Source organism: Meriones unguiculatus, chromosome 1 (genome assembly GCF_030254825.1).
Source record: "Meriones unguiculatus strain TT.TT164.6M chromosome 1, Bangor_MerUng_6.1, whole genome shotgun sequence".
Lineage (NCBI taxonomy): Eukaryota > Metazoa > Chordata > Mammalia > Rodentia > Muridae > Meriones > Meriones unguiculatus.
This window is the reverse complement of record NC_083349.1, coordinates 149,819,899-149,847,448: the sequence shown is the minus strand read 5'-3', so window position 1 is coordinate 149,847,448 and position 27,550 is coordinate 149,819,899. Positions and strand designations below refer to the sequence as shown.

The following is a 27,550-nucleotide window of genomic DNA, read 5'->3' as shown; positions in this document are numbered from 1 at the left end:
CTTTATTCATTTATTTGCTTTGTGTGCACGTGGGGTGCATGCATGCTATGGAGTGTGTAGGGCATCAGAGAACAATGTTGGAGTCAGGTCTTCCCTTCCACCACGTGGGTCCCAGAGATCAAAACTGGGTCATCAGTCTGGGCAGCTAGTTCTTTCAGTTGCTGAGCTTTCTTGCTAGCCAATGTCATTCAGTTCTCTACTGTCTGACAATAGCTAATAATTCTAATATGATCATCCTGTGGATTCATTTGTTTTTCTGTTTGTTAATAAGCATGAACATCTCTTCACATCCTTATTATAGTTTGGGTTTTCAGTTCTGTGTACTGAGACTTCATTCATGTCTGTGCTATGTCTAGTCTTGTATTCTTCTGTCCGGTCTATAGGACACCTTATATGTCCAAACACGAGATTGCTTTGTTCTAGCGAATATCATTCACTCATGGTGATATAGTCGGGGAATGGTTGATATGGGGAATGCGGATGGTAACAGTCCTCTGGAAGAAGCCCTTTAGGAAAGTCTGTCTGCTGGCAGACTGGGACAGGGAAGTTGGTGCGGAATAGATTGATGAGACTGGGAACCACTGAGACATCCCCCCACTGGAGGGATACTGTTGTGCAAGGTACACTGAGGCTCTCAAACGACAGGGCTTCCTCGGGGCAGGATGTCTTGGCCACAACTAAATGTTAGAAAGAAGAAACTCTCTGTCCTTGTAAACAGGATGCAAACCCCATCATCAGGAGAAACAGGACAGGTGGCAACACAGGCCTGCACTCCGAGCAATCACTCTGGGGGCTGAAGCAGGAGGATGAGGAGTTCAGGTTCATTTTCAACAGCATAGTAAAGTCAAGACCGACAGGGTACGGTAGATTCTGCCTCAGCAACAACAAGGAAAGTCAAGGGAGAAGCCCAGCCGCAGGTGGCTGCTGGCACTGTCTTAATTATGCCTGTGTGCCTGGAACAATCACCATGGTGATTATATAAACACTCACGTAGGGCCCGGACAGAGGGTTCAGTGGTTGAGGACACGCCTTGCTCTTGCAGAGGACCCAGGTTTTGTTCCCAGTACCCACACGGCAGCTCATAACCTTCTGTAACTCTAATTCTAGGGGAGCTTACTCCTTTTTGGGTCTCCGTGGACACCAGCCATGCATGTCGTGTGCAGACATGCATGCAGGCAAAACACCTGCACACATAAACTAAAAAGTAAAAGAAAACAATGAAATAAAGCAAGATTCTCATATTTCGAGGAAGAACTCCTGTTGATAGTCTGCAGGGCACCATCCTAGGTGCTAAGTTACTGTCTCCCAGCATGTAGCTCCTGAATATGTACACAGTGGCTACACTAAAGTGACCACATAATTAGTTCCAGGAGAAATTTTATGGTAGCCTGAGTGGCAATTGCAACATTGAAATAATATTAAGAATTAATCTTAAATATGTATTCCATTTGTAAAAGCAATTTAAAACTATTCGTTCACTTCTTTGATTTTTGAACTGTAACTTAAAGCTTGCCAGTCCTGCTGTTTAAATGGGTCTTTGTAGCAGTCTTCTATAGAAAATAATGTAACCAGTATGGTGATTATCTCTGGAGGCTGAGGAAAGCTGTTGTTACCTAGGATCTGTCCTGAGTTCTGGATTAGCCTGGGATACAGTCTGAGACTCTGTCTCAGACTCTCTCCTTATGCAACCCTACAAATGAGAACACATGATTAGGTATCATTTAAAACTGTTCTATTTGAGTTATCTAATTGTAGTAAGGTCTGTTTGTCTTAATTGCTTTTCTATTGCTGTGATAAGATACCATGACCAAGGGAAGTTATAGAGGAAAGAGTTTACTTGAGACTTACAGTTTCAGAGGGTGAGTTAATGGCCATCATGGTGGAAAGTATGGCGGCAGGCACAGGTGAGTGCTCACATCTTTCCGCTCAGATACACGCAGAGAAAGAAACCCTGGGAATGTCACAATCCTTATGCCCTCATTGACACACCTTCTTCAACATGCCCACACCCCCTAATCTTTACCAAATGGTCCCTCAGCTTGGGGACCAAGTATGAGGTATAGGTGCCTATGAGGTTCCATTTTCATTCAAACCACCATGTGGTTCTTTAAAGTACCCTCTTGTAACCAGTGGAAGGCTCTAAGGCAGCCTTGTTTTAACAGTAGTGTGCTTTAATTGTTTTATATACATGGTATGCCTAAAATTTTATAACTAGTAGGGGTTTTTGTAATAATTATTCTGACAGTGAAGTCGGTACATGGAGTTCCTGTTGTCATGACTCTCCAGCACCAGCTTCACTCTGTAAAGTGAAGGTGTGGCTCACCCACAGTGAGTCAGCAATCTTACAGTTCTGCAGAGTCCATGCTCTGTGCTTTAGAAAAAAGCAGATTTCCAGCCTTGCTAATGGCCGCCATTCTTAGCTGCCGTGTAGCCTCAGCACTGAATTGACACTTGGACTATTTTATATATGACAGACGTATATGTCCTTGATCTCTGTGTCTGCCTTTTATGGGTTTCTATATAAAACATATCTGCCTCAACCAAGATGCTAGACACAATCCAGCCTAGACAGTACTTCATATATGTCTGTACTGTCATATTCTTCCATTTCTCTGTGCATCAGTCCATCATTTTCAGTGGTGACCTAATATAAAAATGGCTTTCAGGAAAGTGTCACGATAATAGGTAATTTTTTTTTTAATTTTTCACAATTCTAAGAAGACAGTGATCATATGATCATGTACGTATAAAGAACCCTGGATCAATTTTATCTTCCGTCTGCAGCACTGGTTTCAGAGAAAATTCTTTCTTCATCACAACTAGTTGCCCAAGATACAAGAAGTTTATGGGGTCATGCTATTAGCAAGACAGAAGAAGTTTATGCGGTCATGCTCTTCAGTCCTCATGTAAGACCTGGCTTGCATGCGTGCTGAGTCATAGCTTGTAGGGTGATGAGAATTGCAAGGAGAAGTGCTACTGTCTTTTGTTTTCTTGAACTCACTCTTGCATTACAGCCTCCTTTATGTGGTCTAGTCTTTCATCTCAGCTCTTGGGCCAGGGTTTGAATAAGAATTCAGAAAGTGGTTCTCGGATCGATTTTTGTGTTGCCAGATATGCTGATGCAGTGGCATCAAATTAACATTTCCGAAAATGTCACCAAACACCAAGTGAAAACAAAGATGCAAGTGTCCTTCCAACAGCTGCATGCTCTTCCGGAACCCAGGCGCTTCCTCTCCAGTGCCCAATGTGGGACTATAAGCCCCTTTGTCACACAGAGGGAAGGAGCCAGCCCGACAGACAGTGCTCAGGAGCAGCTGCTCACACAGCTATTAGTTGTCTTTGCGGCCGAGTTAAACAGTTACAGATCATTTGGAGAATGGCCTCCTGGGTCTTATAAGCCAGTTGATGGATAGTTAGAAGACCTGTGCCGAACTGTGGTGCCCACCGGTACGAAATAAATTTCATTTGCTCATTAAATATCTGCTGTTCTCTCATGGCAGAGTGAAAGCAGAAACTCTTCCCAATAGGGAATTATGAAGAGACAGTTTATTCTGGAGCCAAACAGGAGTGACCATGGCTGAAGTGACTACCAGTTTGATTTTCCAACATAGTAATAGTTTAGTGAAGTTTTTGTAGTAGCAGAACAACAGCAACAAAAACAGCTATAAACCAAGGCACTTTTAATGGTGGAAACAGCAAGTGGGTGGGCTCAGTTAAGTGGACATGCCCAGCTAGGTATTTATTCTAGGAGTGGAGGTGTGGGTTCCAACCTAAGCAAACTCTTCCCCCCGACAGCCGTGGCCTGGTCTGGTCTTTGGAGGGATGTCTTTTTCATATCCTGTGTTATGTGGATTCTTCATCCTTTTTTCAAGGAAAACGCTATTAGTTTTCTACTGTGTTTCTCATGATAACACTACCCGTTCTCCTGAGGTGAATGTTTGCAGAGATGGTGTTGTCTGTTGTTTTTGTTTTTGTTTTTGTTTTGAGACAGGTTCTTGACTCGTAGCCCAGGCTGACCTTGGCCTCTTACTCCCAAGTGCTGTTGTTATAGGCTCACACTCCAACCTCTGACTAGTTTTGACCTTTTCCCCCTCCCTTCTTCACAGATGTAAAAGTTCACTGTACAGATATTTAGTGTGTATCTCAGGACTTCAAAGTGATTTAAGGCTCAGTTCAGGCATCTAAGCCTCTAAGCAGAATCTTACTTACTCTTCCCATTCAACTCAATCTGCCTGCTCATTTGCAAATTCTGCACTTGGGGACAGGTCCAGAGCCATCTGTAGTCATACCTTGCTTCCACTGTGTCTCTAAGCACATGGTGAAGCAAGGCCTCACTCACCACAGAGCCTCTGCCCCTACTCTCCGAGTCTTAGGATTTCTGTTGCTGTGATGAAACACCATGACCCAAAAGCAAGTTGGGGAGGAAAGCGTTTATTTGGCTCACACTTCCGAGTTGCTATTCCGTCACTGATAGAAGTCAAGACAGGAACTCAAACAGGACAGGATCCTGGTGGCTGACGCGGAGGTCATGGAAGGGTGCTGCTTACTGGCTTGCTTGACATGGCTTGCTCAGCCTGCTCAGGGGTGGCACCACCACCATGGGCTGGGCTCTCCCCAGTGATCACTAATTGAGAAAATGTCTCACAGCTGGATCTCATGGAGGCATTTCCTCAGTTGAAGCTCCTTCTCCGATCGCTCTAGCTTGTGTCAAGTTGACACAAAACTAGCCAGGTCATTCCACGTGAACAGAGATAAGCACTGAAACAAACAGTGAAACACTCGCCACTGGTTTACTTGGTCAAGGCTGCAGCTTGAGAAACATTGAAATGGCCAAGGCCGTCTATACATGGAATCATTTCCCATGAGCTCACTGTGGAGCAGGTATCCCTGATGTGCCTGATGTGCTCATCTGGGGATGAGCTCAGAAGTGTTCCACCTTCCCCCAACCCCCAGAGTGTCCCTATGTTTACACTTCTGTGGAAGTAAAGGTCTTCATCTTGTTCTGGTAAGGTCAGCCTGTTTCCAGCCCTCACTACTACCAAGAAGAAAAGAAAAAGTTTTAGGAATAAGGAAATGACAGCGGTTAGACTTACATCCAGGGAACATGATATAGACATTATTAATCTTTCATTGGCTTAGCCTTTAAATTTTATTAAATTATTTGAAGCTACCAAAATCTAAACATCTTTCTTCTCTATAAAAAATGAGTTGTTTGAAATACCATGACTTAGTGCCCAGCCACCTCTGTAGTGCACTGAGGAAATTCTTTCTTCAAGCTCTAGTCTGGTCAGAGCTTGAATTCATTCACCCACCCTGGATCTCATCCTTGCTCCTTGGTGGCCAGTCAGCTGTGCTGCCATTGGCAGGAAATTGCTACAAATTGTTGTAGGCAGAACTGGTCTTCATAGCAGGTTCCAGGCTGAAGCACAGCCCAGGATGAACTGAGGGAGGGTTGGGTGGTTGGATGGATGGATGGAAAGAAAAGAAAGAGAAACAAAGGGAGGAAAGAAAAAGGACAGGGCAAAGAAGAGGGACGAGGAAAGGGGAAATAGAGAATCACAAGCCTTTTCCTGGCTGGAGATTAAAATTATTTTGTGAGTGATTTTCTGAACTGATTATGTGTTAACTGATCTGAATTACCAAAAACATCTTTAAAAAATTAGACATTTTCATGTTAGTCGCATTGCAGACACATTGTAGACAGTGTCTTCCTGGGAGTGCACTGCAGGCGTTTGTGACTTTTCTGCTGTGGCCAAGGTTTTCTCTCCACGTACAGTACCTGGTATTCAAAGATGTAGACTAAAGACATTCTTTACCCCAAGAGATGGGGAGCTCTCTGAGAACAGAAAGCAGATCTAATGGTGTGTTTCACAGCCTTCCTCCTTTCTCCTTGTCTATTAAGTTGAGGTTTTGTGTGGTTATGTTCTCACTGGATTGGACCCCTGATGAGGATGGAGAAGATGGACGCTTCCCTGATGTTCTGATCTGAACCTTTTTTTTTTTTTTTTAATTGCTGTTCCCTAGGATGGAAAGAAGAAGTTTGACAAAGAGAGTGAAAAATACTATTCTATTCTGGACAAACATTTGAATTTGTCAGCAAAGAAAAAGGAGTCTCATTTGCAAGAGGTAAGCATTAAAGCCAAAAATGCCCAGCGTGGACATGTCCCCATTCCTGCCCCTTCTTCTTAAGCGATAGTAACAATGGATAACACAGTTGGGAAACTTCACATGGTATGACTGTTAGGATTGATGGTTTTGTATATAATGTAAGTATTTCCTTCAAAACCGAGAAAGATTGAAACAAGGTTTCCTTTCCTTTCTTCTTGAGTAATTTTAAAGAGACAGGATTGATCCAGCTCATACTGCAGACTTTAACGTTGAAATGTTGGTGGTGTTGTGTGCTAAGGCTTTGCTCCAGCACTGGGAAGGACAGAGGCAGACACCTGCATGTCCTAAAATCTTAATCACTTTACATCAATTCTTTTTAGAGATGTTTACTGCCATATGCCTGCAACCTCCATCTTTCTGTATTCTGAGAAATGCTAGACTTTGTTCTTGCCATTGTTAATGCGGTAACTGGAGGAAGCGCAGGCAGGGGCAGCTCTGAAGGACTGGGGCTTTGCAGCATCAGTTTCAGCAAGAAGGACAGCATCTCAGGGCAAGAAAACTGTGAGGCACAGTGCTGACACCCCCAGAATGTGTGTCATGGAGTGTTCCGTCAGTGGAGGAGGGGTTTGGGGTCTCCGTCTGCTCAGGACCTCAGTCCGCTTCTGTGGCTGTCTACTGTAGTCCCTGTCTCCCATCTCTGTAAAGATACCGTAGGGGAGACTCTTTTCAGACTTGCCCATCCAGACCCTCTCCCAGGACAGCTGCCTCCCTTTTGAACTACTTTTCAAGTTCAGCCTGGTGCTCTGCTCTCCTCACTCCTTCTCTTAATTCATATTCTTCTAAGTTTAGGCAGAATGTATGCTTGACACTTAGAGGCTTAAAAAGTTAGTCCATTGTCAACAAAGGTCTAGGAATGTCCTTCTGCTCCTCCTTGCTGACATTCTCTCTGAGGACACCCAGCGTCTTTGTTTAAAGATGGGTAGGTCCTGGAGATCTGGCTCAGCAGTTCAGATGCTCTTCACTGAGGACCTGGATTCAGTTCCCGACACCCATATCAGGCAGCTCACAATTACAGGCAACTCTAGTTCAGGGGATCTGACCCACTTGGCCACTGCATGCATGTGGTGCACATAAATTCATGCAGGCACACATACATGCACAGGAAATTAAAAATATACCAATAATATTTAAAAGTTGATTAATATTAGGGAGTTTGTTTCACTTGATTTTCATAGGACTTCATTTCATTCTCTGCTTTTTACTGTTGGCACACTGTAATAAAAACATATCTTTGTGAGATGTTTGTGCACTTGTGGGAAGCTTGTGGCTGAAGTGAATGGAAGACCACCTGATGTTTAGCAGAATTGGCTCTCTTTTCAAGTTCTTGGCCACGTCTGCCATCATAAAGACTTGGCACTACCTGCTATTTAGGATTCTTTGTGTTTTCCAAATATATTAACCTCCACATTTCTCCTTGTCCATTGCACTAGAAAAAACTTTGGAGAGAAATGTTTGTAGTTGGACATAGTCAGATGGCAGAAAGCTTACACAGATTGCCACAGAGCATAGCCTAAAAGTTTAGCATCTCCACACATAATGATCACTCGTGATCATTAGTGAGATGGCACCTACATCCTCTCCAGGAAGAAATAACTGTTCCTGCATTTCAAATTCTTTACAGGATGTTTCCAGTCACCATGACAACTCAGCTCGGTATCATTACTGCCCTAGCTAGTGGCTCTTGGTGCTGTAGGCTTGAGAATGGAAGGGTATTTGTTGGGGCTCTGTATCTAACTGGGGATTGGAAGGGATTACAGTGTTTTCTGTGTCATCCCTTGTCACTCTCCAATAAGCAAGCACACACAGGTTACTGTTAATAAGCACTGCCCGTAGCCCAACATGACTGAAGTTGAGTTAAAGTCAGTCTTTAGGGGTGTGTGGTGTAGAGTAGAAAGAGTGTATTGCGTAGCCTTTACGGCTATTCCTCCAGGAACTAGACCTGTTGTAGAGCAAAGTCACCAGCCTGCACTTATTTCTGTGGCATGGCATTAAATGTCACCCGCTTCTTTCCAGGGCAGTGTCTGACTTATTAACATGCTCTCAAAAGGAGCCCCTGCCTTTTCATCTACACAGCTGCCTCCCTATTCATTTTTTTTTCTCAGAAAATTAGGGGTTGGCACTGCATGAAAAGGCCAGTTTGTATTGACAGAGTCCAAAGCCACCATCTAAAAAGGCCATGGGAGTAAGTAATGAGAGAATTAGAGCCAATGCCATGAAGACCACAGGCTTTTCTTTGGCTGGAATAAAAAATAATGCTTGATATGTGAATGGGTAATTCCTTTCCAGGATAAAACAAAAGAAAGAGATTGTGAAGAGTAAGCAGAAGAGCAGAAATGCATAAAGATATTTGAAAGCTATTAAACCAAATTAAATGTCGAAGTATTAGGAAGTTTATACAACATAACACCAGGATTTCTAACTCTTGTGTATAAGAAGCATTTGCAAATCAGTGAAAAAAGAGGAAAGGATATAAGAGGGAAGTGATCAAAGAAGATGACTTGTAAACTATAATACTATTTTAGGGTCTCATATGCTGAATAATGCAAACTATTAAGATGTTTTCGGTTTAAGAAGAATCTGTTAGCAAAAACATGAGAATTGTGGAGTGCTTTTCTCCCTTTTTCTTTCTTTAAAACATAGCTTCTGCTTCTCATTCTCTCTGATTCTTTGTCTCTCTCTGTCTCTCTTCTCAGCAGGCTCTTGTGTGCTTTCCTGGCAGAACGTGCTGTGGCGGCCAGAGCTCTGGATTCCACAGCAATTCTCCAGACTTAGCCAGCTGGGAGTACAGGCTTGTACCACACCCAGCTGTGATTTCTGGTTTTGTTTGTTTCTTTGTTTGTTTTTTCTCATCCAGCTCTTCTCTTATATCTTCACCAACTCTATATACTCCCCCCCCCCTTTTTTTTTCAGTCCACCAGAGGTATTTTCTCCTGGAGGGGGTTGTGCTTCAGCAAGTACTTCCTGAGGCTTCTCCCCCAAACAAGACAGCATAGTGATGTTAAAGAGGACCTAAAGCATCTGCAGAAACATGTTGCTTTCTTACGGAGCTCATCTGTTTCTTTGTTTTATTCCCTTCTGCCTTGTAAGCAACAGGGGAAACCTGCTGCTCAGACACCATCATCGCTAGTGTTCACTGTTAGTTTTAAAACTATTCCAGTTTGCCCTGCAGTGGTGGCGCAGGTCTGTAATCCCAGCACTTGGGAGGCAGAGGCTGGTGGATCTCCATGAGTTGGATGCCAGGCTTCTCTACCAAGCAAGTCTAGGACAGCCAAGGCAACACCAAGAAACCTTGTCTCAAAAAAAAAAAGAAAATTGTTCCAGTTTCAAGCTGAACTGTATTGTTGTTTCAATTAGCTATAAAATGGACAACACCTGTTGTTAGGATTATAAACAAATTTTGTTTTTGTCTTTATGTTTATTGAAACAGAGTCCCACTCTATAGATTGTGGATAGCGGCCTTTTGCCTTGGCTTTGAACTCATAGCAACACTCCTGTCTCTGTTTCCTGAATGTTGGAAGTATGGGTGTGAGTCACTTCTCCCGACTTAACTATTTTCTAATAAGCCACTAGTCTAAGGGAGTTCATCTCCCGTTAAAGATGCTGTTCTACCTGTGGTACTGAGAAGAGATGGAGCTGTCATAGTCTTTAAATAAGGTCCCCTCTGGTGACCTTTCTTTCAGCTGTGTTGAACTTCTATTGTGTAATAATATGCAAGATCATCTGAAGCTAAAAGTTGGCAAAAATATTATCTCTGTTCTACCCCTCAGTCACCTTTGGTAGGCCTTGAGAGGAATGGTAGTGTACACAGCAGCCAGACCTCTAAAGAAATGATCCAGACTCTTATGTCAGGGGTCTCCTAGATGATCACCGGGATGGAGATTGTGCGGCAAAGCTCACGGACACCACATGTTTGTGGCTGTGGTTCATGTAGGGATATAACAGAGACAAGGAGTGGGAGGTCTGGAGGAGGTCAGGTGCAGAGGCCTTCGCAGGCATGCTGCTTTCCCTCAGTCATCGTTATGAATGCACATTTGGGATGCCGTCTTTCCGAGGCAACTTTCAGACACCAGAGGGTTTTCAGTGGAGGGCGCTCACCCGACCAACTGCCCACATCACCCCTACAAGGGAAGGAAGTAGCCTTCATAAGCCACATTGCCTCCAGGCACAGTTTAGGTACAGTTTACAGATATTTGCCCTTTTTATCAGCTAATGAGAGCATTACCACACTTGGCGTCACGATCTATACCCCAGCAAGCTAAATTCAGTCTCTTGTCCTCAAGAAGCCAATTAAAACAGCCCAGCTGATAGTAAAAAGCAAGACAGGTTAATTTCGTGTGGCCACATTGGGAAGAGGGAAGCTCAGATCCGGTGGACAACCCCACCAGCTCCATCTTTGGTACTGAAGAGAAATTAAAATTTAAATACAGGGCCAAGGATTTGCACATCTCAGCAGTCCTGGCCAAGGTGTGGGGGACGGGTTTCCCTGACGTGGGAGAGTCCTGGGACATTCCCATCTCCTGGTGCAGTGTTTCGGAAGTCTGGTAGTTGGCTTGAGGGGCACAGTTGTCTCATTAGGACATTTTCAGTTATGTCAGGCTGGTTACTATGGGAACCCTCTTAAAGGACATCCCCGGCACTGGCCTAGGGCAGTCTCCTTAGTAGTGAGTAGCAGGCAGGCGTGCAGGAACCACTCTTCTCCTCAGCCTGTGACCAGAAAAAGCCACGCTGGACTCTGAAGATGTCTCTGGTTTTTACTTTCTTCTTACGGGCGAGGCAACACCGTCCATGGTCCATGATGACATTCTGTAGCGAGAAGAAAGTCTTTCAATAGAATGCTGCCTCTGAAACAGGACGTCGTGTCCCACAGCTTGCTGCAGAGAGGCCATAGTTGCCTCTCTCTTCTTTCCAACTCCCGCATTCTGGGAGAATGGCTTTGTGCTTTGAAAGTGGTCTTTCAGGGACTGTGGATAGCGCAGAAGCCAGTACGTACCACAAATTAGACTTTGTGTCCCGAGAGCCAGCACGTTCTCCTGACTAACTCAATTCACTCTCCTAGGTGATGATGGAATCTCATTTTTTTTCCCCCTGTTGGGAACTAGAATGTTCCTAAATGATTTTCCATCGCCAGAAAATTTTTGGCTTAAATCTACCTAATTTTTAGCATATGTTAGTTTAAACTGTGGGAATCTCAACTTTAACTCCACGTGAGAAGCTGATGTACAGTTATATTGGCAAATACGTACTAAGTATGTGATCATCTTGAGAGGCTCCAGGTGACGCACTTGTCTCTGTGACGACCAGGGCGGGAAGCACATTCTTGTGCCACCTTTACCTGACCGCAGGACTGTAGTCAATGCCTCCAGAGCTCTGTCTGTTCCCAGGTTACCAAGCGTCAGTGGATGCTTGGCTGCAGAGAGCCCATTCTCCTCAGCGGCTTTCCTTAATCTCAGCTGCTGCTGGAGAATGGAGCAAAAAAGGTGGCCCATGTGCTTGTCTAGAACCAGTCATTCTTCAAGCGTGTGTCTGAAAGGAGAGGCAAAAGCCAGAGAAACAATGAAGCTCCCTCACTGGCTCTCTCCCACACTGATGCAGTCTTGCTGTTGGTGCACCTTGATTCACCATGGAATCCTTGGTCAGCTTTTCGTTTGGCTTTGGCTCTGCTTTGATACTGTCTATGCCAGGTTTTCCCTAATGGTGTGTTGCCTTCTTCCTTAATATTCTGAAACACTTCTATTAAAATCCAGATTTACTGTGCAGCGTCTGAGAGCTTTCGACCTTACTTCCCCTGTTTTCTCTGCAGCCAGCTCTGCCAAGCTCTTCCACCTGTTATTCTTCAGGGCACTGACTTCTGCCCACACTTCCTGCTTCCCTTCCTCTCTTCCTTCCTAGCCTTCCTCCGCCACCTCCTTCTCTCTTTTTCTTTCTTGTTAATTTTCCAACACACAAAGAAGCGGGTTCCAGTATGACCTCACCCATGCATGTAATCATTCTTTGTTCTACCCACACATACTGCCCTCCTCCAACCCCAACTGCCCTACTGCTGCTCCCCTCTCCCCTCAAACTGTACTTCTGTTTCCTGACACACATATTCCATTACCTTCTCTTGCTCCCCGCTTTTAGAGCTCGTTGTCCCCTTTCAAAGGCTGAATTAATTCAATCATTCACGTTGAAAGCCAGTTTCTACCATTTTCTCTCAGAATTTAGTGCCATCTCTGACTCTGTAGATTTTCATATGCATTTGTCTACCTCTTTGGAGAACCTCCCCCTATGTCTTTGCTGTAATTTTTAATACAGGTGTTTATTTGTTTGCTGTAGGCTTTCAGTTTCATTTGTAAAGGTGTTTTAGCTTGTTGTATCCTACCCTTTGATGCTTATCTCTGTGTGTCTGTATTTATCTTGACTCCACACATGATGAGCTCTAGTGAGTTGGAGCTGCAGAGGTTAGCATTTAATAAGGATTTGTGGGGTTCAGTCTCTCTTGACTCCCTCTGCGCATAGACTCATCAATATGTAACCCCTGTGTCATGCTGCTGGGTTTTCATTTTTTAGGCAGATTCACAGATTTGCCGAGAACATCAGAACTTCTACGAAGCTTCATTAGAATATGTCTTTAAAATCCAGGAGGTTCAAGAGAAAAAGAAGTTTGAGTTTGTGGAACCGGTAAGTTTTAGTTTTTGTATGTATAACAGCTTCAAAAATGATCTACGAGAAAAGTGCTTTAGAGCGAGTTTTTTCATTTGAAATTATGATCAATGGAAGTCCAAAGCAGGAAACTAGGGAAGGATGAATGCCTTTAGCTCAGTAGATCTCTTTGTATCATTTTGTAATGGCGAGTGAATGAAATGTACCCATAGAATGTGCAATTCAAAGAGTGGGCATTGGATTCAGCTAATACTGTGTCCACATTGACTCACGGACTGTAATAACTCTACCACAGGGACACAAGTTATTAACAGTAGAGGCTACTCTGTGTGGAACCCAGGATGGGTGATTGAGGGGGTATAGCAGAACCCCCATTTCTCCAGAAAACATAAAACTATGCTACAAATAGTCTATTAATTTAAAATTAAAAAAAGAAAGAAAGAAAAATGGTGTGCTCATTACTGAGGCAATGAAGTTTGATTTGTGAGGTAGATTTGGCTAGGAAATGCCTAGGGCATGAAGAAAGCTCACTTCTGCTTGTATCTGGGAGGGCCTTTAGGAGAGGATTAACTGTGGGTGGGGGAGGGGTGGGGAGCAGTCCTGAGAGTACATCCAAGGGCTGAATAAAAAGGCTTACGAAGCTGATTTTGTTTTCTTAGCATTGTTTTAAGGTATGGTCTAAGTAATAACAGTATTTCTCATTTGAGCATCTTCATCAGGAGGCATCTGAGATAGGTAAGGTCAGCTCTAGCATCAAGGCAGTCTTCTCATATAGACAGGGCACAATTCTGGTGAGAGAAGACAGGCTTGCTGGTGCTTGAGGAAGCCAAAGAGCTGGGCCCTCCTGTTCTTCCCATGACGGTCTATGAGAAGCTCATTCAGAAGAAAAGTGAAATACACTGTCCCTGCTTTAGAGAGATGATGATGCTGAAGTGAAGAAAGGGTGACAGCATTTTCAAACACATTTGTCACAATCTTTTGTGTGTGTGGGGGGGGGACCCCACCCAACAGACACAGAGAGGAAGAGAGGAAGAGCAGACTCTGGAAGAATATGAGTCCCGTCCTGGGGTGCAGGTTCTCAGCTCTGGGGTCCACTGACTCAGTCCTGTAAACAAGGCACTCCTTATGCTCCCCTGAGCTAGGAGGATTAAGGAGCTTTGGGGCCATAACTCAGCTTCAGGGATTTCATTTTCGCTGTTGCTTGGAACAACCAACTTCACTCCGAATTCTGTTTGCTGAAGGGCTAAGTCGCTAAATTCCTGAGGATGAAAAGTAGCTTACCTAACTGACCATTTGGTGATGTGATTAAATGCCCTGTGACTTTAGGGGAGGGCTTGGCCTGTGGGTGAGACCTCAGCCTATAGTCCCTATTCTAGGACAAACCAAACTTGAATCCTCTGAAGAACAGGGAGCTCTCTTAGCCACTGATCCAGCCTCCCATGACACACACTGTCGTTTCCTAGGCCAGACTTCTTACTTCTTGGCCGTCCACGCAAGACAAAAAGTACTGTCCTCCCTCTACCTTCAGGCTCCCATTGGTGGAGTCTTACGTAGTTTCTATTTTAATAACAGGAAGAGTCCAGGCGGGATCAACAAAATGTGAGCCTGAAAGTCGCTCGTATATATTTACAAAATAATTCGGAGCAAAAATTTTGGTCCTTTCTATGTGAGACAGAGTTTCATGTAGCCCAGGCTAGCCTCAACTCTGCAAGGTGGCCGTGGGGGCCAGCTCAGCTCTGGGCAGATTACGAAACTAGAAGCCCAGTGGGTGGTACACTGTGAGCCCCCCTTGGAGTGACTGACTCTTCCAGAGGGACCCACACCCCACAGCAGTGCCACCTGCTGGGAACTAGGTGCTGTCCCTGCAAACTCTGGCAAGGTCGCTGATCTGTGTCTGTCTTTCCGCCCCACACTTAAGCTGCCTGGTATTAAACCGGAGTGGAATCAAGATATGTGAGGCCTCTTATTCCATTTTCACTAAGATCTTTTTGGTTAGCAAGTATCGTTGCCCATTCTATGTGAATTTAGAATCATCGGGAGCTGGAAAGGCATGAGTTGTGGGTCTGAATTTTGCTGTGCCTATCAGCTTGGAGAGAATTTCATCTTAACAGTTTCAGATTCCTCCAACTGTGAAAGTGAGGTATTTTTTGTTTCTTTGCACTTCTTCTTCAATTTATTTATGGCGTGTTCATGGTTTTAAGAACGTTTTGAATAAAATTTACTAAATTAATTAGTTCTTGAGTATTTTCTTCCTTTAAGGTTCTTGAAGATGGGAATTGTCTTAATTTTATTTCAGGTTTATTATAATGTATGTCAGTATAAACTACGTTTTTAGACAATGATCTCACAGAAGTTGTTTACTGGTTCTACTAGAGTTGTTTTTGTTTTTTTGTTTTGTTTTGTTTTGTTTTTATTAATGGACTCCTTAAGATTTTATGTACAGAAGTGCAGGCATTCGAAAATAGTTGGTTTTGCTGTTTTCTGTCTGGTCTGGGTGTCTGGAATGTCCTTTTGAACACATGTATTCTGGTGCGGTGTGTCCTCCACGGGCTCCCGTATGTTGTGGAAGTGTCTGGAGCTGGGGTGTGGCTGGAGGAAGGGGGGGGCTGTCTGGCTTCCTGCTGCAGCTCCTTCTGCCTCCTATAGGCACGGCAGGCACCCTGTCCTCTGAACTGTTAGCCACATCAGTCGTGCATGTTTGTGTGCGTAAGTGAACAGCTAATATAATGTACCCTATCCATTTGGCATTCAGTTAAGTAGAGATAACAGGTGGGGAAATTATGAATGTTTCTTGGATTCTAATGATTCTCCACAAACATGTCATTATTGACTTCCGGTTTGGTTTGGGGGCTAATAAATAGTAATTCAACTCCAAACACTATAATATAGAATAACAAAGTGTGGTAGGAGATGTTCCTGGTTCTAAGGAAACTCACCACCAAGCCTGGGCACCTCAGTTTGCCCAGAACCCACATGGTAGGAGAGAGCTGATTTCTTCCTGAAGGTAGTTCTCTGAGCTGCACGTGTGCTCCGTGGTACACTCACCCACACACATACACATACACACGGAGTAATAAGTGTAAAGTGAAATTATATGGCAATTAGTCATTATTACCACTGACGTTTTCGTAAAGGTCACATTTACAAAACGTTTACTCTACAGTGATCTTAACCTCCCCCCCACACACACACACAAACACAACACCCAGGCCAAAGCACTGACCAAAAGTGATGAGCAGTCTGGGAAGGGCAGTTCCGGAATTCCTCAAGCGTGCAATGAGTATACCCAACCCCCCCCACACACACACACGCACACCTTTTTAAAAAGTTGACTTCTGCTGCCATCTAGGGGCCATTATTGCACACTTTTCTCCTTGAGACAGGGTTTGGAACTCGCTCTGTAGACCATGCTTGGCCAGGAACTCACAAATACACCGGCCCCTGCCTCCCAAGCGCTGGCATTAAAAGTGTACGCAACCACGCGCCAAGCTGCTGCCAAATAAATGCAGCACAGAGAAAAAAAAATGGTGTCAGCCCTTGGTGTGCCATTAACTAATTTTTTTAGATTTATTTTATTTTGTGTGTATGAGGTCAGCTTGCATGTATGTGCATGCGCCACCTATGGACCTAATACCCATGAAGCCCAGGAGAGGGCGTCAGACCCTTGTAAACTGGGCTTAAGCAGGGTTAAGATCTACTATTTGGGTGCAAGAATCCAGGTTCTCTGCAAGAGCAACCAGTGCTCTTGAAAGTCCAGCCATCTCTTCAGCCTCTGGTGTGTAATTTTTATGTACTTCAGGAAAACTGTGCACTCCCTACTGGATGCGTGGAAAGTGAGAGAAATCGGATGCTCCCTTCTGAGTGGGTCTGCAGTCCCGCCAATGAGGCTGGCAGGTGGGGTTCCCACTGTGCCACAGAAGGGCTGGAATCATGAGTTCGCAAGCTTAGCTAACAAACAGGGCTCTGGGAGAGTGCTGGCTCACTGTGCTCTCTGTCAGAGTGCTTCCAAACGAGTGACCTGGCAAATGCCAGAGCGCTTTTTCCGCGTGGGAAGGGTGCTTCTCAGGCAGTTGTAGGCGCCGTGGAGAGCACCTGGCACTTCCTCGGGCACCTAATCTTTCAATACACAAAGGGGTTGTACATCCGAGCCTCCACCCCGACTCCATGGATCCACACACAACATTTGGATGTCATCGTATTTCTGACACCGAGTATAACTTAGCCCATTGTCCTAAGCAGTCGGAATATTAGAAAAGTGGATTTGGTGGTATTAGGTGTTTTATAGATGTATTGCGGTGCTTTAAAAATAGTTTCCTGTAGATTTAACTTGGTGGCTTTGAAATGACACTTGCTCTTTATGTCATCTAACTCACAGCAATACAGTTTCATCGTGGGCTAATTACAGATGCCAACAGAGAGCATACTCCTTTAATGACTTCCTACACTGTCCTATGGCTAGCCAGAGGACTGAGCGTTAGTTATGTATTTCAGAGGTATTTTAATGTTTTTAACCTTTGAAGAAGTCTAGATCTACACATTCATGGCCTAACTGAGAGTGTTTAAATCTAGGGGTGTTTGTTTGTTTGTTTTGTTTTGTTTCTTTCAAGACAGGCTTTCTCTGTGTAACAAGCACTGACCGTCCTGGACTTTGTAGACCAGGCTGGCCTCAAACTCACCGAGATACGCTGCCTGCCTCAGCCTCTCGAGTGCTGGGATCAAAGGTATGTACCAGCATGCCTGGCTTTTAAGTCTAGTTTTAAGGTCCGGTTTGCTCTAAACTGAGATTAAAACTAAATGCAAACAATAACAACTTAAGAAAACATTTTGAAAGTGTCCAACTCCTTGAAATGAACATAACTCTGTGTGAAGCTGATGTCTGTTTTGGAAAGAAAAGCATGAAATCATCATTTTCTGAGAACTGGCTCTCAGCCCTTGGCAGTCCTAGCACACGTGAGATGCCCCTTGGTGAGATATCCCTGCCTCCCCGCACAGGAGATGTGGGAGCAAGCCATTCACATATGAAAATGGTTTCGAATTGCCTTTCTTTCTTAATTTGAAAAATAAAAATGACATGCTATAAGTCTCTTTTGAAAATATTTTCCATTTTATGGCAGCAAGAGCTGTAGGCTGATTGAATCAATGGAATAAGCTTTCAGTGAATTATATAAAATATCAAATCAAATTTTTTCTAGATAATCTTACTATATCAATATACCTGTCCCCTAATTTTATGCTACACCTTCCTTATTTACAGGTACAAGTACTTAGTCATTATTCACAAATAAATTTGTGATAAGGCTAGGAATATGGACTTTCTTTTCTGAAGATTTTTCCCAGGGTAGAAAAGATCATCTGATTCTTAAGCCTTCTCTAGCCGGTACCAGGATCTATACTGCCACCTTGTGGTAAATTTTCTTATTGCTCGCTGAACAAATTGCTGCTTGGCCTTGGCCAGCGTCTTCCTGTGACATCCTGCCCCCTCTCTAAATCTAATGCCCTTCATCTTCTGTTTTGGCTAGAGACCCTTCCTAATTATCTGTGATCCCCTTATTTGTCTCGTTATTTTTTAAATGATGCATTTGGAAGGCAGAATACTTCACAGTTCACCTGTTCATGACCACACAGGTGAGATGGAAAGGCAGTGATCTCTTGTTTCTGTCTCATTCACGTTCCCGTGGCCAAATGCGTCGATCAAAAGTTCTTAATCTGGGAGCTGGAAAGATGGCTCAGAGGTTAAAAGCACTGGCTATTCTTCCAAAGGTCCTGAGTTCAATTCCCAGCAACCATATGGTGGCTCACAACCATCTATAATGAGGTCTGGCGCCTTCTTCTGGCATGCAGGCAGGATTATTGTATAAATGATAAATCTTTTTTAAAAAATCTTATTTTAAAAAAGTTAATTTGGGAAACTAGAATCAAATATAATTTTCTTGATATTTTATATTGAATGGTTTTTCACACATACAGAAGCAGATTTTTATGATTTTTTTCATGTATGTTTTTATCTTCGCAGCTTTTGTCCTTCCTTCAGGGTTTGTTTACATTTTACCATGAGGGATATGAACTCGCCCAGGAATTTGCACCGTATAAGCAACAGCTGCAGTTCAACTTGCAGAATGTAAGAATGCACCTGTTCTGCCCACCATTCCTTAGCAAAAACCTCAGAGTGGCTCAGTTAGGACCAGCCAGACCTTGTCTAAATACGGCAAACCGCAATTGCTCAGAGAGTCCTCCTTCCAGATGTCTTCATGATTTGTTTCCTAGTGACTAGCTGACTGTATGCCAGAGAAGAACTGAACTGATTTTATGTTAGGAAAAAAAATGTTTATAGAACATTTTTTTATAGAAATAAGTTTTACAACATGGAGATCCTTGGAAGTTAAATAGTATTTTGTTAGCTCAGTGGGTGACCCAGGATGAACAGGGTCTGGGACTCTCATGCCCTCTGTTGAGTGTAGTTAATGCAGTGTTATGCACCTGAAAGTTTTTGTGGATGCTCCTCACCATGCCCAGACAAGAATAGAAAATGCATGTGGAGATGCACATGCAACCTGATTGTAGAAATAGCCTCACAATGTATACAGATACCAAAACATCACAGGGACCCACAATGTGTACCTTCTGCCTGTCAGTTACTCCACAAAGCCAGGAACTGAGGAGGGACTGGCCGGCTTTAGGTGAGTCTTATTTGTTGGGAAAGCAGCATTTCTCCACTTTTGAACCGAAGGCCTCAGGCTTCACATTCTAAGGCCTCACATCTCTGAAATCACATGTAAAATACCTGCCGTTGATTATTTGCTGATAAGTTAAATGCAGTCTTGACGCATTCAAAAGCACTGCTTTCCCATGCGGGGCTGAGTTATTTGCACACTGCCCATTTCTACCCGCTTATTTTGGGGCATCCTCCAGGTCTTTTAGTTCTCCCAGCACACGTGAATACTTCCACCGTCGGCCAGCACATTCCTGCCCTTGTCAAAACCCACGGAAGAACAAAGTGCTGGTGTTGAGTCTTCAGTCACTGAAATCCCGAGTGCATGGCACTCTAGCCAAAATAACCTTCACTTAATCTTCCGTAAAAGGTGTGTGCTTCTCTGCTCATCCAGGTCTCACGGAATCTAGAGAGCACACTACAGAGCCCCCTGAAGAGCTATGCAACTTGATTTTTCTAATCATGTTTGGTTTTCAGCGTTTACTTAATGAAGGTTCCCTAGCAGAAACAATTTTACCTTTAACTCTTTTGCATTTTTTTTTCCAATGTGGAAGACAGGTGTCTGATTTCAGTAAAAAGTTGAAAAGGAAAATTGCAGACGCCAGAGAGTTTTTACCAGTTGCTTCTGTATTAGCTACAATTGCCGCAGCTGTAACAGGAGAAAGGAAGCACTTGAAAAAAAAAATCAATCCTTATGTTTGAAAGAGAAAACCGGTGAGACGGTCCCCAGAAAAGACCCTGATCTATCTTGAGGTTCACTTCTGTGGCTGTGGACCATAGAGAGGTCTTGAAGGCAAGCTGTGTGTTTTGCTTTCAGACACACTTTCTTAGGATGAAGTGTATGCAAAACACATTCTTTTGGAGAAAACATTATTTTTTCCTACAGTTTAAGCAGACTTATTATCAAGTGTATAAATTATTATTCTCAAAAGAGGAAAGAACTTCGGTTTCATGTGAATAAGTTTTACACCTGCCCTGACCAGCGGGGGTTCAACAGGTTCCTAAGGAGGGGTGAAATGAATGGGGTAGGACAAGAGACACGAAGAATGAAGACCAAGACAGTTTGTATGATCAAGGTCTTGTTTATTTGAAAAATTTCACACAATTTTATAGGGAGAAGGCAGGAAGGGAAAATGCACCAGCAAAGTAATTTATGATACAAAAGATAGCAGGGTGGTTTATGACGCAAAATACCACAAGAATGTTTGCTAAGATACAAGAATGTCAGCTAAGATATCTCAAGATGCTCTAGCCTGATGAACAGAAGTCTCATAAGTTCCTGGAACATAAATCTCTCACCCATAACCTTGTTGCAATTGTCAGTAACTTTGCACTAGCTGGCTTTGGCTCCCAGCATACAGCAGTCTTCTAACAACTGTGTTAAAAACCAAACCATGTGACCCGTCCTCAGAAAAGCTTCTCAGAGCTGGGCATGCTGGTGCACACCTTTCATCCCATAACTCAGGAGGCAGAGGCAGGTGGATCTCTGCGAGCTTCAGGACAGCCTGGTCTACAAAGCAAGTCCAGGACAGCCATAGACTGTGAAGAGACTCGAGCTGAGATTTTACAGTAGTCACCTTAATCTACCTATGTGATGCTTTTACTTGTGAGCTAATTACAGGAAGGTCATTTTATTTAATTATAAAAAAATAATAAAAAATAAAAACAAAAGCTTTAGGGATAAGAATTTTATGTTAAACTCGTTCATTGTCACATGTATTGAAAACATCATTTCTTCTTCCTCCAAAGAGATTAAGTTCTTATCTATCTACCTTTAATATTTGCTAATTCAGGGTAGCAGATGCTCAGTAATTTCAATTGTTGTAGTTCCCCTACTTGGGACTCACCACAGCGTATGGAGGTAGAAAGTCTTGTTCACAGGAGAATCAGGGAAGAATGCACAGGCCATCCAGGGATGCTTCCAGAAAGCAACTCAAAGAAGACACACAGATCAGCCTGGCAGAGACCTGCTATGCTGAAGAGAACCAAAAGGGTCAAGCTCACTCTGATATGTTGGGTGGTTTTGAAAGTTGCTCAAACCTGTCGGGAAATGCGAAGTGAGTTTGTTGTTTCTCTCCACCTAAGACAAGGAATAACTTTGAAAGTACTCGGCAAGAGGTGGAGAGACTGATGCAGAGGATGAAGTCGGCCAACCAGGATTACAGGCCCCCCAGCCAGTGGACCATGGAGGGCTATCTTTACGTCCAGGAGAAAAGTGAGTCCCGGAAACTGACTTTCCTTTTTGTTTTCCATGTGTGTGTGGGTCCATGAGTGTGTATGCATGTTTGTATGTGAGTGGACACATATGTGTGGTTGCACACACACATATGCACTTGGATGATCCAATCAAGGAACCCCTGACAGCTGTGCCCAGTAGCTTGGGTTATTGTTAATGCCCGATGTAGTCAAGCTGACAAGCAAGAATAGCCATCACAGCCAGCTTGCTGTGGGACACTGCCTTCTGAGGCTAGACCTGGAGGAGGGCTGCCAGATACAGTGGCGTGTCACTTGCGTTCTAGAGATCAAAACTCAGGTCTTCATGTGTGCACAGCAAATTCTATACCAACTTTCCCTCCCACCCCCGCAGCCATTACCCTAGCCCTCCTCTTTAAAAAGTGTGGGTGTACGTGAGCGCGCGTGTGCGTGCAGGTCAGAAGACAACTAATGGGATGTCCTTCCACCACGTTTATCTCGTTGTCTGAACTCAGGTTGTAAGCCTTGGCGGCAGACGCTTTTACCTGCTGAGCCATGTGGCTGCCCCGGATTCATCATGCTGTGTGCATACATGGCTTAGCTACTTGAATGTCTCACAGAGGAAGACTAAATTCTTTAGGAAATTTAAAACAGTCTTCTCTCCACCACTGCCATCATCAAAGCGAGGAACTGTTACTCTAGATTTCAGCATGGGATCTCTGATGATAACAGTGCTGAGTGAGTTTTAGAGTGTAATTGTGACACCCCTCTCAATTTAAAGTTCCATAGAAAATTGAAAATAAAAGCCCTTGTCAGGATGACTCAGCCCAGTGACTATACTAATAGTTTCTCCATCAGCAGCACACTTCATTAAATTCTGGGCTCTGCTGGTTCTCAGAAGTAAAAGCGGTGGGTGATCATGCCATGCCCCACCACTCCTTACTTCCCAAGGTGAGAAAACAAATAGCAGAACCAGCAGAGAACTGTCATAACGGCCTCATGCTCAGCATGATCTCCCCAAAAATCAACCTAAATCCATCACAGGGTAACTAGGGTCCCTTCTGTGTGTTGTCAATAAATGAAACCACTTTGACCGTTTTGACTAAATGAGCTCAGTTTCGAGTCAGATGTATGCTGAAGTGCTGCTCTCACGTTTGTGATGGACAAGCTGCTAGTTCCAGCCTCAGGATCTGAACGTGCTTTTGCAAAGTAGAATACTGCATGTTTAGGTTTTACAGCAAGTTACCACCAAAGCTTTGAAATGTTCTTGCCTTTTTTTGAGGGAGGGAAGGCTTTATTTGGCTTACTGGCCAAAAGTCAGGACAGGGACTCAGGATGGAAACCTGGAGGCAGGAACTGAAGCAGAGATAATAGAGGAAAACTGCTTCCTGGCTTGCTTCCATGCATTGTTTGTTTATCCTTCATATAGAGCTGAGACCCACCCGCCAAGTGATGGTACCACTCAAAGTGGACCGGGCTCTCCCACATCAGTAGCCATCAAGAAAATACCTTACACATATGCCCACACACCAACCGGACAAAGGCAATGCCTAAATAGACATTCTCTCTTCCAGTGCAAGTCCAGGTTTGTGTCAAGTACACAAAGCTGTGACATCCTACGTTGGTCAACTTTGAGACTCAAACACATCACTTTAGCTATATCCTGTTCATTTCTTGTCCTGCCCATTGCGACTGTGGGTACTCAGAGGAGCTTGTTCCAAAGTCTCCATGCTAATGGAGGGAAAATGTTGGCTTAGTTGACAAAGTAAGGTAGTTGAAGGGTTTGTGATGGAGAAGCCAGAGTTGTAATGTTAACTGTGAAGGTATTTGGTGCACATTTGTAACATGGTCACTAGAAGGCTGATGAAGCTTGCATCGGATACACTCAGGTTGTGCGCCATCATTGAATACATCATTGGTACATGCAAGCACGTACCAACTTGATTGACAGACTTGGCAAATGTGAGTTACCGCACAGTCTAGATGGATAAGAGACCGGGGCTGATGAGGGCCTAAGACTGTCCGTCTCATTAATGTCTGCTCTTGTCAGATCTGAGGTGATGAATCCTGATTACTTTCTGGCTATTTTACAATTAGAGCAGAAGAAATAGCTTTGAGCCTCCAGTTCATAGATTGGTCTGCTGGGTCAGACAATATGAGGTATAGATTTGGCTTAAGACATAACACTCGGGATATTTACTTTAAATGTCTCAGGTAAGTGTCAGCATGCATGTTGGTTGAGAGGAGTTTACATTTGTATTGAGTAGGGTTTAGCCAAAGGTGAGGGTTTGTGACATTGAGCAGCGAGCGCTTTGTAGATATGGACGGAGGCAGGAGGGGTTTGCAGATCATAACTAAGGATTGTTTTGCATTCTGGCCTAATTTTTTATCTCAGGTTTTCTCCATGGATAATAGATAGTTGCTCATATCCTTGCACACATGCCATTTCTTTGCCTTCCTAGTTAAATTTCCATACACTATATTTTGATCATGTTTTTCCCTTTCCCAACACTCATGCCAGTCCTCCTCACTTCCCTCCCCACACACTCACAATCTTCATATTCCATTCCTGTTGCTCTTTCCCAAAACAAAAACAAAACAAAACAAAACAAAAATAGAAAGTCAAGACAAATTTGTTTCAACTTGGCAATAATTTGGTCCCATTTTTCATTCTAAACAGAAACAGTTTTGGATTACCCACCAGAAATATCTTGACTCTAATCTTCACATCTTTGTTATTCAGTTACCATGTAGTAGTCCATTCACTGAATGGGGCCATGGCTTGCTGACACCTCTCTGGACAGTGTGACATAGGGTTGAGGACTACCTGGGATGGACCTAGTGAGAACTTGATGTATGTGTCTGAGATTCGTACCTTATTGTAAGACATCTGACTGTAAGTCATCCTGAACCCCTGTGGTGCTAACCTTAGCTGAGGATATTTCATTTATTTTAATGGAATTCTTCTAGGCTATCAAACTCCAAGCAATCTTTAGTTCTCTGATCTCTGTCTGCATCATGGAATCTAATCTGTCTGCTATGTGTTCCTGAGACCATTTGAATCACTTCTCTCCGTTATCTCCATCATTTCAGTCCAGGCTAGTTTTGTGCAGAGGCTTCTTCCCTACCTTCAGGCTTTCCCTCCATTTATCCCTGCAGCAAGGTTCCCTGAAGGTTCCCATGGTTGCTGCTGTGTTTATGCCCTTGTTGAGAGGGAGCTTGGGTTATATCTGGCGTCGAAGACCTTCACAGGCAGGATAACTCCTTTCTTTTTTGTGAACCCTTCTCTGATTCTGCCTTTATGTCCCCAAACAATTTTCTCCTTGGGGTTTCTCTGGGTTTGCTTGCATCATGTATACAGCTACACTGGCTGTATTTTGCCAACAGGATCTTGTATTAACTGATGTTTTCGTGTGTGTGTACACCTCTGTGGCCATCACCGCAGTTCGTGATGATAAGATAGGGTAGAGGCAGTCCCTGGCTCCTGGATATGGAGCTGCTGACATAGTCCACCTTGGCGGCACTACATCTCACCTGACAGTCTTCGGTTAACCTGGGAGGTACATGAGTTACATAGTCAGAAATCTATTGGAGCTCCTTGGCTGCCATGTACCTTTTGGATTCTGTTTAGGTTTTCAAATAGGGTCTCGTGTCTCCTCCAGATTAGCCTTGAACTCACTATGGATCAGGGGATGGCCTTGGACTTGCTGGCCCCCCTTCTGTAATGTGACTTTTAAAATCGTGCCACTACTCCCAGTGAATCAGAGCTGGGGGTTGAACCCAAGACTTTGTGAATGGTTAGACAAGCATGTTACAAATTTCTGCATCTCCAGCTCTCTCTCACTTACCATGTTGCTGTTGTATATAATTTTCTGAATCCAGACTATTAATTCATGAAAGAAAAATGTATATATCTCTCTTAGTGAGGATCCAATAGTTAGCAACAATATGTATCAAGTATCTCAGTTTCCAGTGATGTTATTAACATGACTATTCTCATGAATACTTGCTAGTCTGTGCAGGATAGGTTTATTTTACCTAGTCCCTAAAACAACGTAGAGCCTGTCACGTCAGCCACTTCCATGTAGAGACACTCTACCCAGGATACCCAGTGACCACAGCTGTCCAGGACTCAGGTAGGCAATGAATGGTGTTATCCTTCCTGTCCTCCATTAGGACTTCTGGCTTCTCACTCTCAGCCCAGTAAAAAGCTTCTTGTAGGTGTTTCTTCTCTCACCCAACTTCATTCACTGTAGATTCTGACTCCTGGTTCAGAGGCATGGTTCCCTAGTCCTTGGATCCCATGCCTCTAAGATAATTCATGGCCTTCCTGCAGCCTTCATGCAGGATCCCCTTCTTCTACCACACCTTTAGCTCCCAGGGAACTCTAGATGTGAACAAGATCCACTTAGGTCTTTCCTGAAGCCCGTTCAGCTTTTTCTCCTAATACATCTCTATTCCTCTCTAGAAACACCCCAAACAGGGAACCCACAGCAATTACAATTTTCTAAGATCTAGTAAGTGAAACATAATTTAACCCAATTTAAGCAATATCTATCTATAAGTCCACTACTAAGAAGGCACTAGAAGAAAGACTCCAGATTAAAGAGGTTAACCACAAAAAAAGAAAAGAAAAGGAAGAAAAAAAAGATGAGGAAGACATAATTCTAGACCAGCAAATCAAAAGAGGGGAAACACACACACGTGCATACAGACACACACACACATACACACACACACACACACCACTACTATCACCATCACAACAACAAAATAACAGGAATCAACAATGCTCATTGATATTTCTTAACAACAATGATTTCAGTTCCCCAATAAAAAGCCAGTGGCTAATAGAATGGATGCAAAAACAGAATCCATCCTTCTGTAGCATCCAAGAAACACATCTTACCTGCAAGAATAGATATTATTTCAGGGTAAAATGATAAAAGAGGATATTTCAAGTGAATGGACCAAAGAAGCAAGCAGATATAGCCATATTATTAGCTGACAAAATAGACTTCAAACCAAGACTTATCATAAGGGATAACAAGGACACTACATACTCATAAAAAAAAAAATCTACCAAGAGGCCATCACACTACTGAACATTTTTATATGTCAGATGTAAGTGTGCTCAAGTTCATAAAATAAGCACACACCATTACAGCTAAAATCACTTATTGACCCTCACACAATGATAGTGGGAGACTTCAATACCCCACTCTCACCACCAGAAAAGTCATCCAGACAAAAACTAAACAGAGAAGCACTACAGCAAAATAACACCATAAGTCAAATAGACCTAGCAGATATTTATAGAACGTTTCACTCAAACAAAAAAAGAATATACTTTCCAGAACCTTATGAACTTTCCCTAAAACTGACCACATAATTGGACATGAAGCAAGTCTCAAAAGATCCATGAAAACAGAAATAACTCCTTGCATTTGATCTGACCACCATGGATTAAAACTGGATAGCAACAAAAGCAGAAACAACAGAAAGTAATGTGAACTGGAACAGCATGGAAACTGAACAACTCACTACTGAATTAAAAAAATTGATCAAGACATAAAATTAATAAGAAAATTTACAACCTTTTAGAATATAATGAAAATGAAAACATAACATACCAAAAGATATGGGACACAATGAAGGCAATTCTAAGATGCAAATTTATAGTGCTAAGTGTCTACATAAAATAATTGGAGAGATCTCATATTAGCAATTTAATGGCACACCTGAAAGATGGAGAACAAAATGAAGAAATAGTACCCCAAATCAGTAGATGGCAAGAATAATTGTATTCATGCCTGGAATCAATAAAATAGAAACAGA

At 43.3% G+C, this 27,550-nt stretch overlaps 1 protein-coding gene across 2 annotated transcripts in view; it reads left to right on the top strand.

Moving 5' to 3' along the window:
* The window catches only part of Arhgap42 (Rho GTPase activating protein 42), a 218,773-nt gene that overhangs the window by 156,549 nt on the left and 34,674 nt on the right, over positions 1-27,550 (top strand). For both annotated transcript variants that reach the window (XM_021643311.2, XM_060369291.1), the window contains 4 exons: positions 6,025-6,126; positions 12,718-12,828; positions 18,824-18,928; positions 21,605-21,734. In XM_021643311.2, coding sequence (XP_021498986.1) covers positions 6,025-6,126; positions 12,718-12,828; positions 18,824-18,928; positions 21,605-21,734 — 448 coding nt within the window. The remainder of the gene's footprint in view (positions 1-6,024; positions 6,127-12,717; positions 12,829-18,823; positions 18,929-21,604; positions 21,735-27,550) is intronic.